This window comes from Carex rostrata, chromosome 4 (genome assembly GCF_964058835.1).
Source record: "Carex rostrata chromosome 4, lpCarRost1.2, whole genome shotgun sequence".
Lineage (NCBI taxonomy): Eukaryota > Viridiplantae > Streptophyta > Magnoliopsida > Poales > Cyperaceae > Carex > Carex rostrata.
The window spans coordinates 415,003-428,705 of NC_135921.1; the positions used below are offsets into that span (position 1 = coordinate 415,003).

Below are 13,703 nucleotides of genomic sequence, written 5' to 3' on the forward strand. Positions count from 1 at the left end.
TCAATTGGCTGCAGATTTTATAACATCTACAATTTTAATTCCCACATATATATATGAGGTGAGACAAAAATAATTTTTGGACCAAATTATCCTTCGGTGGAGAAGGAAACAGTAAAATAGAAAATGATAGAATTGGATTCCAAATCTTTAAAAGACTAACAAATTTTCTATTCGGATTTTTTTAATAGAATTGGATTTCAAATAAAAAATAACTAGATCCGAAAAAAAAAATTTGCTTGCTAAAACAATTCAGATCGTTGACTTAGAATTGAATTCCAAAAACATTATGAAGTTATTTGGACCTGCTGACGTTAATTAGAAAAAAAGTTATATTTTAAATAGACAAAATAACAATAATTACCGCATGTAATTCAAATAAACAAATTAAGAATCACAACTATAATAAATAAAAAAATACTACCTGTTTGATAGTATAAAAAAATTAATACAACTATAACATAATCAATTCATCAAGATTCATATAAATTCAAACTATAAAATTAACAACTTAACAAACAAAACATAAAAAGGGTAAAAAAAACAAAAACAAATATTTAAAAGCTTGCGATCTAAAATTAGAAACTCTACTCCTAAAGACACTATTTTAACAACATAAATTCGAATAATGTGTTTGATAAATAATTTATTATTCTTCTAACAATAACTAAGACTTCAAAAAAAAAAATCATTTAAATTAAGCATAGTATTTGATTGTTTATACATGACTTGTGTTTTTTTTTATGTTTCCCCAAATTTAAATTTATAAGGATATCATTTGGTAGAACTTAATGCTCTTTGTTTTTGTTGTCGTTGAAGCCTACACTTGTTGCATGAAACTTTTGGTTCGAGTATCAACTCGTAATTGGTGAATAGGTCATTATCGATACTTGAATTGAAACTCATTAAGTAAACTCAGCATTTCATTATCAACATAATTAGCCGTGTCGATTGGTGAAGTATCTAAAAGTGTTCTATTAGTTCTGCATCGCAAATGAACCAAATCCAGATGTAATATTGAGTTTGTGAAATTCATCATGTTATGGGCACATAGAAGATCCATCGTCGTCTCAAAATTTCCCGTGCAAATAGTTTGTACAACTTTTCATATTGTTTGTAGTATTCAAAAGTCATATTTTTGATATTATCACATTGTTTGTACAACTTTTCAAAGCATAAATTGAGATATTCGATAACACTGAGCAAAAGTTGCTTATTCAAATTTGACCTCATTTCACTAAGCAAATCAATTATTTTATTCTCTTTGTGTTTGCTAGGCACCAGGATGTAACATGTATCAATTTAAAATTGTTCCGATAGAATGCTTAATCAAATACTAGTAATCGTGTCCGTGCACAGCAACGGGAGCAAATTATGTAGTAGAAAATATTAAGCTCATTAATAAGGAGGAGAGATAATTTAAATCAAATTTGCAGAGAAAAATAGTTAAATACTATATTTATCTACAAGATAACACATGTGAACTCTAGTGTAGTGGTAAGAATTTTGGCACCAACAGAACCCAACTGGGTTCGAATCCCGCCTTCAGCAGAGAAAAAAAAAAAGGGTGCGCGGAGGAGAGATATCATATCTATAGTATAGCTAAATGAGCCTAACAATAAAATCAAAGAACAAATGTGGGTGCACTGTGCATGGATCCACACCAAGATAACTTTCTAATTTAAAAGATTTGAAATCCAATTCTCTATTGTTTCCTTTTTGACGAAAAGACAGTTTGGTCCAAAAATAAAAATTTTCTCATCTCAGATATATGAAAATTAAAATTGTAGCTATTAAAATTTGTACCCTCTCAAATTCTTGTAATTAAATTATTTTCTTATTTCTCTATTTCCTCCATTTCATTTTTCTTCTTCCTCCATAGTTTCAAAAATAAAAATGAAAACTATCATATCTTCTCAGATTTTGTTTGGGGCTACTATATCTTTGTGAATAGATAAATAACAAATCTTGTACTGATGGAAACAATCATATATTTCCGATCTGAATATATATGTAGAGAAAATCCTTATTTAAATCATATCTTGCTTGTGGAGAAAATTAGATATTAAATCACAATGATACTTCAAATTTTTTTTTCATATTGTATTTAATCCGTTATTTTTTTCATTTGTTGTTGTTTCTTTTATTGTTATTTATTATTTGAATATCTTTTTTTTCTCATTTGTGTCTTTTATTTTCATTTAAATATATTTTTCTTAATTTTGTGTGAATGTCAAACAAAAATATATCTTTATATTCTATTCAATCTTATAATATATTCCCGTTGCAACGCACGGGCAAGATACTAGTATATATATATATATATAGAGAGAGAGAGAAAGAGGTTGGCTACTCTGCTTTCATAAGCATATGAGGGTATATGCTTATAAGTCATTTTTTTATTTACAAAATCCAAAAAGTCGATCTGAACCGTTATATGTGATTTCTATATTGAAATGTGCTTGGAGACCAAATTTTATATTTTTTTGAATTTTTTACTATTTATTAAGTCACTTTAAAAATCGCTAATCCAATAGTGACTTAACAAAACAATAAAATCAGAAACCACCGTTGAATCAGTTATTTTCAAAGTCGCTTAATAAATAGTAAAACAAATTATATAGATAGAGAAGGAAACTACCTAGAACTACAAGTGTTAATGGTACGATAATCATATAGATAGAGTACAAGTACAATTATTTAACTAAATAATAAAACACGTAAATAAAACTAATATCGGCGCAGGCGAACTTACTCGTTTTCTCGTGTCAGGTGAGGTGAGGCGACTCTTGTAGACTAGTTGTAGGAAAGAGCGAATCATTATTTGAAATTGACTGCCACATTTTGAAGTGATAAATATCCTACGTGCACGTGGAGCATGAGCCAGCCAGACTTCAGTAAATCATAAATATGCAGTGAGGTCCTACACAACAGAGAAATTATTTTACTATATCCGAGTAAATCTTTACTATATCTTTAATCATTACATGTGAACCAACTGCACAAAAGAGCACTCTTCCTGCGCGCTAGAGCTAGATTTCTGGCAATGGCAGTGGCAGTGGCAGTTTCTTTTAAGCCCTTCAGAAAAGTAGGAATTGTCATTTACACCTGGAAATGGTTGTTAACTTTCTGTTCACTGCGAACGCTGTTTTTTATACTGAAAATAATTTCTAGACAGAAAAATAATAAGACTTAAAAAGATAACTTTAGTATAATTTTTTTTTAATTCTTTCTGCGGCGAACAGTAGGGGTAAAAAATATTTACTCTGGACTAGATCGAGAATTTAATGATTTGAGAGGGCATATTAGAAAAAAGTGACAAGCTTTCTTTCTTTCTCTCACTTATAAAAGACACCTAACTCTGTCTATGCTCTTCTCTCTTTACCATTAAATCACTCGCACAAGTAACCAAATAAATCCAAAGCGAACCTTCTCTCCTACTCCATTTTCTCTTCTCTGGCAATATAGCCTACCTACCGAGAAACAAACCAAAATTGTGACCTAGAATCAAGGCACCATGTGTGGAGGAGCGATTATCAGCGACTTCATCCCAGCCACGAAGTCTCGGAGGCTCACGGCGGATTTCCTCTGGCCGGATCTGAAGAAGGCGAAGAAGGCAAAGAAATCGACTGTCCAGATCGAAGATGACGCGGATTTCGAGGCGGATTTCCAGGAATTTAACGATACTGGGATCGAGTCCGACGAGGAGGACGATGACGTGGTAGAGATCACCACCCCCCAGCCTTTCTTCTTCACTGCTACTCCCGGCATTGCTAGAGGTTTATTCTTAATTTCATCATTTCTTACTTTCTTTTAAGACTTATCAGAATAGACAGAGATAGAAGAAAGGAACTTTTTTTATTTTATTTTTTTCTTCTTTATTCTGAGTTCACTCGTGAGGCTAGTGAGTGATTCCATCGTTTGCCACGGAGCTTTAGGAAGCGATATACAGAACTAAAAATAAGTGGAATTTTAGGAAGCAAAGTAAAAGGAACAACTTTTTCCGGTCTCTCTTTTTATCACTTTTAAAGTTTAAGCCTTAAGGTGGGAATTAGGTTGAGATTAATGGAACCTTTAGGTTCTCTGTATGGAAATTTTTCCTTTGTTCCAAAGAAAATTTGTAAAAACAAGAAAAAAAATTTATCTTCCATAAATTCTTTGCACAGGCAAAATCTTCAGAGAAAAAAAACTGTTCTTTGATAAAACGTTTGCATATATCTTACTGGAATCTTTCCAAAAGCAATCTATGTCATGTTAGTATTTGCATGTCCCAAAATTAGAGGAAGCAACAAAAAATATGTGCAGGACATCTACCGCATTAATTGTTAATTAGATCAACTGCATGCATATTCTCAGTTCAATTTATTATCAAAGCTGCTCTAATAGCAACTACAAAGCCCCTCTTTTATTGAACCAGAAGATGAAGCAACACATCACTTCAAACCTTCCTATAATTAATTATTAATTTTTCTGACAGGTGGACCTGCTGCTCAGAAGAAGGCTGTGGAGTGCTCCAGCCTGGCAACAAAATCGGTCGAGTCCAAGAGGAAGAGGAAGAACAAGTTCAGGGGAATTCGCCAGCGCCCATGGGGCAAGTGGGCTGCTGAGATCCGGGATCCGCGCAAGGGTGTTCGTGTCTGGCTCGGCACCTTTAACACTGCCGAGGAGGCTGCTCGTGCCTATGATGCCGAAGCCCGCAGGTAAAAAATTGATATCTTGTATATTTCTAGAAAATAAATTAGGAAATTAATTGTTAATAAGTAAAGAGTTTGAGTTGGAAATCTAGAAAGTAGGTTGGACAAGAAAGGGAAGGATTACTTGCTGAATTAGGGTTGGTATAAATTTGGTAGATAGCACTAATTGGGATTAGACATCACTGTACGGATCCCTTTTATTTGGTACTCATGGGTGTTGGATTGGACATAACATCGCTATCAGTATGCTTTATGCCTTAATTCAACCCTTAGGTGGAAACTGTGAAAATCAAGAACCATATAGAAAGGTTAAAAATATGAAGTAAAAATATAAACATAGGCTGGTGGCACTACTGTAATACTGGTGGTCTGTATGATGCAAGCAGAATATAAAAACAGCATAGATAAAAATGTATTTATGTGTGGTAAACAGGTAATGACTCTTTTTTACTCGGTACTATACTATTAGTAGAATAAATTATTGTTAAAGAGTATCAGAAGCATGCATAAATGGTAAATTTATGATGTTAAATCTTTCATTTTGTGCTTGCAGGATCCGTGGTGAGAAGGCCAAGGTCAACTTCCCTGACGACACTGCCCCACCACCGGTTCAGAACTCTTCCAATCCAATGCTCTCTCAGGCCCCCATGGTGTCCCCCAACAATTACCTCCCTGAAATCGACTTTGTCGAAGAAAAGGTGGTTCCAATGGGAGACATGAATATGTACCCCTCCAACCAGTTTGCAAATTCATTTGGATATAATGCAGGGTTTGGATCTGCACAAAACATGGCTCCGGCAATGGGAAATGAGACTATACCTGACCTTTCTGACGACATCTCTGATCTCAGTTCATATCTGAAATTTTATCTGGATGGGAGCCCTGACGGGTCCACTGATGGATCTGTTAACGGGTTTCTGGGTGACGGGTTATTGGATGGCAGTGATGTTACTCAGGATGTGGTGGGGAATGAGCTGTGGAGCTTTGATGACTTCATGCCAGTGATGCCTGCTGCGGGCTCCTCCTATTGAGTGAAATTTGAGTTCTGCAAAGGTGGCTTTGTAAATATGGAGCTAAGGTAAATACTAGTATATATTTGGAGATCCTTGATCTTTTTTTGTTAAGATCACTATGGTGCTGTGCTGTCCCTTCTATAATGCCATAGCAACCTTAGGAATTGAAGGATGTATTCGGCTTCCATAGCTTTGTCCTTGGTTTCCTATTTGTCATATGTGCGCCCCCAAATCAGAAAATATTACTTGTATCTTGAAATTTTAATTATGAGCCTGAACAAAGAAAAATTGTTTCATTTTATTATACAAGTATTATATTGTGCTTGTCAGTGGTTATATATGAAAGGCCTGTAGGGTAGTGGATTCTGTGTTAGATAGTTTGGATTTTTATCAGTATATAAAAGTGGTGTGTATAAAGTATGAATTATTTGTAATAATTTTTGCAGAGCGATATGCTAAGATAAGATGGATGAAGAGATGAGAGCTAGCAAGTCCTGTTACTCTATGTTACTGTTGAACCTTGTGGACTCTGTAATGCTATTTAAAAAATTATACTATACTATTTCTAGGTACTATTGATGCAGCATCTTGTGTTATGTTTATGTTTGTTTCGTGAATTTATTGCTGTGTGTTTGCTAAATTGCTAGTTGGCTATGTGATGTGATGTGATGTGATGTGTATGTGACCTATATGCTGTCCTTAAAAAGTTTATAAGTGTGTCTGTCTGTGTGGCATCTGCGCATATGTACCAGTGTACCTTTGTGTAGTGTTGTTATGCGAGAGATGCTTGTCACTCATCTTTTGGTGGTTTGGGTTTGGGTTGGAGATTTTGGAGAATAGGCATCAATTTAGAGGGTGAGGTGATAGTCAAATTATAATTTTTTTATCATTTATTAAATTGATCGTTACTTCAACGGTTTAACCCCGAAAACTAGAATACATATAAAGTCAATACTTACTTAAATAATACATATTATACGGATGTAAAAATGTGCAGTGGGTTGAGAGATTTTTTAGGTAATGATTATACGTTTCCCAGATACAAAATGTCCGAAAATGAAACACTCATGTTTTCAGTTTAATCTAAAATTATGGTTCTCTTCTCTGAAAATGAAACAAATGAGGAGGGGTCAGGGGACGAATGAAAGAGAAAGATATTTAATTATTTAGCTTCTCAAGTTGCCAACTTGTGTGGGCTCACACCTCCTCTCCATTTTTTTTTTTTTTTCTGTGAATTTGCTCACATTTCTTGCTACCTCCAATTTTAGTTTTCACCCTGAAAATCTATTAATTAGATACTCTCTTGTCCTCAGCAAGATTTTCAAAAATATTTACTCATTTGATAATGAGATGGAGCAGCCCGACAATTTTTATTTTTACCTATTTTCTAATATATTTTAATAAAAATAACTAAACTTTTGAGTTTTTTATTAAAAATATCTAAGTCGCAGGATTTGATTCAAAGTGTTTTTTGTGGACTTGGGTATGCGACTTGATTCAAAGTTTGATTCAAAGAATTGAGTCAAAGTTTAAGATATATATTATTTTATTTTATGATTATTTTTTACCGAATACTCTGGAAATTTAATCGTTAATAATTCTAAATTCATTTTTATGACAAAGAAGTCTAATTAGATATATTTTATTTTATTTTATGATTATTTTTTACCAAAGACTCTGGAAGGTTATTGGCGATTAAATTTCTCTAGTCTTCGGTGAAAAATAACTATAAAATAAAATAAAATATATCTAATTGGACTTCTTTGTGTTAAAAATTAATTTAGAGTTATCGGCGATTAAATTTTCAGAGTCTTCGGTGAAAAATAACCATAAAATAAAATAAAATAAAATATATTAAAATATATATTAAAGTTTGACTCAATTCTTTGAATGAAATTGAGCTGCGAGTTTGAATCAAACTTTGAATAAAATAATATATACCCAAGTTTAAAACTCAAGTCCACAAAAAAAAAGAAAAAGAAAAAGAAAAGATGGCAGAATTTTCATGCGACTTGGATATATGAGACTTTGCATCGGATCGGAGCTGCTGGAGAACTAACTGCAAGTTTTAATTTATGGAGTTCCTACTTCAAACTTCAAAGGGTTGGTAGTTTACTTTTACTTTTATCCAATGTTTTTCATGCAGTTTTTCTACAGTCGCACATGCGGAATGGAATCCTATATATGAGACTGCATCAATATTTTTATGCAGAATTCAACTACATAAATCACATTTTGCAACACTCTCGCACTAGTTACATACTCTCAAGCCGAGCAGAGAGAGAATGCCACTTCTTCACAAAACACATTTTACAAAAATATATGTAACCAAACTTCCATGCATTGCATTGCTTTCTTACTAGGCTTCAAATTTGCCTCAATTTAGTTTGTATTAACTCAATTTGTTCCTCAATTCATTGTAAGAAGAAGATAAAATAATTTTGTAATCTATACACAGTTCAAAGCATGAACAAACTAACTCGGCTCACAATACTGAAGTCCGACTCAATTTATTCTGGCATAATCCAAGTTCATACTTTATTTCAACTTAGAGTGAGCTGAATTCAAACTTTGTTTAGTTCGGTTTATATACAAACTTTGGGTGCGCAATAATAACATTTGATGCTTTGATCTAAGGATTCTTGAATTATTGTTTTATAAAGGTCTGACATTAAAAGAGCCATAATATGGAACCGAAATTTTTATTAATAGGAAATTAAATAAATAAATATCGATAATGGATAACGAAATTGAGTTTTTTCGAGATATAAGTTAAACGTGATAGTTGATAATGTCATCTGGACGTTATAGACTATCACGGCCAAATTAGCCACAAATTAATTATCTATCCTTCTAACTGAACCGTGCAAAAAAAAAAAGGTCGTGTTACTCTATCATGGCCAGAGGTGCGCTGTATTATGTGTAATTGGTGATTGGATTGCACATGATAGGGTTATGTGTTCAAGACTCTTATAAAAACCTATATTGGATTTCAAAGAATAGCTTGAGTTGAAAACCATCTTGATGAAATCAATTCAAGAACAAACAAAAAGCCCAAGATAGAATAATATAAGCAGCCTGATTACACGGCCCAGCTCGAGATGGAGGCATCCCGATTCAAGGCCCGGCCCAGAGTCGACTTAGGATCACCTCCATTAGCCGTTCGTACAAGGTGGGTGCCACTTAGTCACCGCTTCCTATGCAAACGTCACCGCCTACTATGCGGACCCCACATTCCGAATATGTGAGCACCATTGCGCTCCGCAGAAGCATGATTGTTCCTATGCAAACTCCTCTGATAGTTCTGACAACGCGGTATGTCAATTTGATTACTCTATCATGACTTTATTATTTTTTTTCTTTTATGTACAGTTTAGTTAAAAATGAGAGTAATTAATTTGTGGTTAATCTGACTGTGATAATCTATACATTCAGATGACGTTATAAACTATCACGTTTTTTCTATATCTCGAAAAAACTCAATTTAGTTCTCATTATCAATATTTATTTAATTAATTTTCTATTAATAAAAAAATCGGTAATATTGAAGGATTATGTCCTTTGGCTGGTTATGCGATTGTCGTCGTTTGCTTTTCTTTACAGTAACTCTGTAAGGTACTAAGGTGCATGAACCTGCGCATTTTTTGAAGGAGATATTTTTGGGAAAAGGTGACAGTCCCCGTACCTCCCCACTTGGTTCCAACCTCATCTCCTTTCAGAAAATATACAATTAATCTAAAATGATGGTTCTCTGAAAATGAAACAATTGAGGGGACGAATGAAAGAGAAAGATATTTAATTATTTAGCTTCTCAAGTTGCCAACTTGTGTGGGCTCACACATCCTCTCCATTTTTTTTTTTCTGCGAATTTGCTTACATTTCTTGGTCCCTCCAATTTTAGTTTTACCCCTGAAAATCTATTAATTAGATATTATCTTGTCCCCAGCAAGATTTTCAAATTTTACTGATTTGATAATGAGATGGAGCGTGTTTGGATAAACAATTGTGAAGAGGGAAACATTCAGGTTCAAGATTTTTGTCGATGGATTAAAAAAATTTCGAATCAGATTTAAATTTATTAGCTAATTAAGTACTCGATAAAATACAATACTTTGACTTATACTTTCTAATGCTCCGACTTGTAAGAACCTCCGGGGACCAAGTGGGTCCGTCCCTAAAAACATTATTCTCTCATAAAAGAGTGGATATGCTAATTAATGGCTAGTGGTTTATAAGTCAATGACTAGCTATTATTTTAAAATAATTCTGAAGTATTTCTGATTTGTTTTATTTTCTTTTCTTTTTTAGTATGTTTTCAATTAAAAACAACAATAATAAAATAATGATACTAGACATAAGTTTAAATTTGGGATGCAGTTAAGGGGTGCAAATATAATTTAAATTGAAATATAAGTTTATGGGGATGTTATTGGTCATTTAGGTAGCCTAATAATTAAATTTTTATGAAATTAAATATTATTTGATGATACATCAAAGACCATTATTTTAATTTAACCTTTATTTTTAAAAATTAAAATGGTCAAGTATACCTTTTTTTTCTTTATATATATATATATAGAGAGAGAGTTGGATTATTGTGCATTGCAATGTATCGTTGGATTCGAAGTTTAAACAGTTGATCTAAAAGGTTCAACATATTCTCCATATTAAAATATGTTTGGAGACCAAATTTTATATATATTTTAAAAAAAATTACTATTTTTTTAGAATTTTTGAAAATTGTTATTTTTTATAATTTTTTGGACTATAGAAAAATAGTGATTTTCAAAAATTCTAAAAAAAATATGTAAAATTTAGTCTCCAAACACATTTTAATATAGATATCAAATTGAATGATTTGGATCAGTTATTTGAAAATTAAAACCAACTATTTATAGTGCAATATACAAGAGAGACTATACATTGTAATGCACCATAGCCCATATTTCATTGCAATGTATGAGTAGAACTAGGGTGTTCTTAAGTTCACCAAGTCCCTTGATGAACTCAAGTCTAAAATCCGTCAAATTGGCTTCAAATGACGAATTTGAGCAATTGAAACCCGCCCATCTTACGAGTGATGCGTCTACATGTGAAAATTTTAAACATTCAAATTAATTTAGTATAAAGTCAATCGGTCAAAATTAAAAGGTTAATAAATTCATTTTTTGAACATTTTTTGACCGCTTGAGTTTATACTAAATTAATTTGAATGTTTAAAAATTTCATATAAAGGTGCATCACTCGTAAGATAGACAAATTTCAACGATTTGAATTCATCATTTAAAACCGATTTTAGACTTGAATTCACCAAGAGTCTACTCGTAATGTACAATTTTAGTTATAGAAAGAGGGAAAAATCACATTTCACCGTGTACGGCGCTTATATCCGTTGTTTTGGATATATCTTGAGAGTTGAGAGCTACACAATTTCAGTTTACCCAAATTGTCAACTTTTTGAAGCAATACCCAAATTGGTCCAGCTCTCTCTCTCTCTCTTCCCTCCATTTCAGGAACCGTGCAGAGAGAGAATGCCACTTCTTCACAAAACACCTTTTACAAAAATATGTGTAACCAACTTCCATGCATTGCTTTCTTACTTGGTCCCTCGTATCTCTATAATTAACAGCCAAACATTTTTAGAGCTGACAGAAAAAATAAACTTAGAAAAATTTCATAATTAGCTCGTTTGATTCTGATTCATTCTAGACTTTTAGCATAAGTGAGTTCAAATTTTGCCTCATATTGATTTGTATTAACTCAATTTATTGTAAGAAGAAGATAAATTAATTTTTTAGATCGTAGTCCATATGCGGCTCACAATGACAATACTGAGTCGACAAAATTTTTTAATCTATACACAGTTGAAAGCAGGAATAAACTAACTCGGCTCGACTAATGTCCGACTCAATTTATTCTGACATAATCCAAGTTCATACTATATTTGAAGTTAGAGTGAGCTGAATTGAAACTTTGTTTAGCTCGGTTTATAAAGAAAAAAAGTTTGGGGGCAAGAATAACATTTGATCTATAATGGCATTGTTGAATGAATTATTATTATTATTTTAGAAAGGTCTGAGTTGCAAAAGAGGCACAATATTTAAGGATTATGTCCTTTGGCAATTGTGGACAGTAACTCTGAAAGGTGCATGAACCTAGTACGAATTATTATTTATTTATTTATTTATTTATTTATTAGGTTGGGAAAAGGATATATTTGTATTTGTTTTTGTTTTTTGACACGGTTGTTAGAATAGACTCCCATAGGCATACGATACGGCCATACCTTCGACTTCGACCTTCCCACTTGGTTCCAACCTTATCTATCTCCTTTCACAAATTTAATGGACCTGGCTGTGCCTGTGCCTGTGAGTCTTTGAAACAATCATTTTCTCTCAAAAAATGCATAAAACTAAACATTAAAACAATGATATGCAAGTATGTTGGAGTTTAATGAACCTTTAATTCTTTTTCAAATAAAAGACAATCTTCTTTAAATATAATTTCTGTTTCTTCAGGAGTTATATAAAAAATGTGTGTGTGTGTGATTGGTTAAGCACTTAAGCTATAGCTTTTAGATTTCTTGGAAATGGGCTAAGATTTTGGACTATTAATTGTATGCATTTTATATTTATTTTTGTGTTAAATGGAAGCATGTGGGGCGGGCTGGGACTGCAATAAATAGATGGATTCAATTTCTAAATTTCTCTGCGATTGCTGTCAAAAATCCGAATTTATCAAGAGATCTAAGTCTGCAATGCCATATTATATATACTTCTATTTGTCTGATTTCATTTTTGCTTCTTATTTAATTTATAATAATCACAATCACATGACTTATATGTAAAACTCATTGATTATTTATCTTCTAAAATGTCATCAGAGGATGAGGATTGATTTCATGTTCTGTGATTTTGTATCGATATTTAGAACATTTTTATACTATGATTATGAAAGGGTGTGATGATATCGTAAAAGTATAATTGGGGAACACGCATGTTGGCATGTTGGCATGTTGCATAATTTATAAGTACTTTGTGATATATATGATAAGATCAACAACGACAAAAGAATCAAAGACACGCAGCATATAGTCTGACAATCGACATGCACAAGCACAAATGTCACCTATGTGGCTATATATGTGTGCATAGACAAATTCCCAATCAAGTTCAAATTGTGATTCCTTGATTCTTTGATTGACAGCTCTCATGGATTTTAGCATTGCTTCTCCTTTTTTGCATACCATGTTCAATGATTGGGGTTTCTTTTGTTGTACCCCTTTCGCATGAATTCAGATCCACCAACTGTTTTTTTTTTTAATCTTTTCTTTTTTCTCGTAATGGTTATCACAAAATTCCATTTAAAATGAGGAAATTTAAAAAAAAAAAGAATTCCATCAATTGGGGAAATTAAATTATGGAGGCGGTTGGATTAACACATACCACATGGTGAATGCATGGGTGTTCATTGCGGCGCCTGATTTTGGTATATATACAGCCAAGCCAAGCAGCTTTTCAAGGGTCAACTTAATTTTTTGGTGGTATTTATGATATGAGATATATGTTGTCCTCATAAGGTGGTTGTACGCAAGGGTATTTATTTAATTTTTATTTTATTTAAGGGGTATACGTTGAGAAAGTTAATGCGCATTATTTGCAATTATATATATATATATATATATGATAAAAGGGGGCCGGGAAATTCAGCATTAATATACGGCTCGCATTATTTCCATGCTCATGTGTTTGGTGTTGTAATAAATGCCTATGTATATATTAAACATTAATTTATTTCTTTCTTGTATATCTCGTCCAATTATTTAATTTGCCATATTTATTCACAACACCTCAGCTTCTCTAAAATTAATATGAAAGTACTTTAATGGCTGGGAAATAATGAATTTACATTTTCTTCATTTTGTTTGTTTGTTTGTTTGTTTGTTTGAGTACTAATTAACGGATATTAGAACTTCATGAAAACAAACTACAAAGAGACT

General features: G+C 32.5%; 1 protein-coding gene across 2 annotated transcripts; it reads left to right on the forward strand.

Annotated features, from left to right (window-relative positions):
* The first annotated feature begins 3,366 nt into the window (after positions 1 to 3,366).
* Positions 3,367 to 6,287, forward strand: LOC144552575 (ethylene-responsive transcription factor RAP2-2-like). 2 transcript variants are annotated; one of them, XR_013511166.1, is made up of 4 exons: positions 3,367 to 3,776; positions 4,475 to 4,697; positions 5,245 to 5,779; positions 6,165 to 6,287. XR_013511166.1 is itself a non-coding variant. In XM_078300557.1 (4 exons), the coding sequence occupies exons 1-3, from the start codon at positions 3,515 to 3,517 to the stop codon at positions 5,720 to 5,722; spliced, it is 963 nt and encodes a 320-aa protein (XP_078156683.1). In that variant the 5' UTR covers positions 3,367 to 3,514; the 3' UTR covers positions 5,723 to 5,769; positions 6,151 to 6,287. The 2 variants fall into 2 exon arrangements, 1 of the variants encoding a protein (XP_078156683.1); XM_078300557.1 differs by having other exon boundaries at positions 5,245 to 5,769; positions 6,151 to 6,287.
* Positions 6,288 to 13,703: the final 7,416 nt, after the last annotated feature.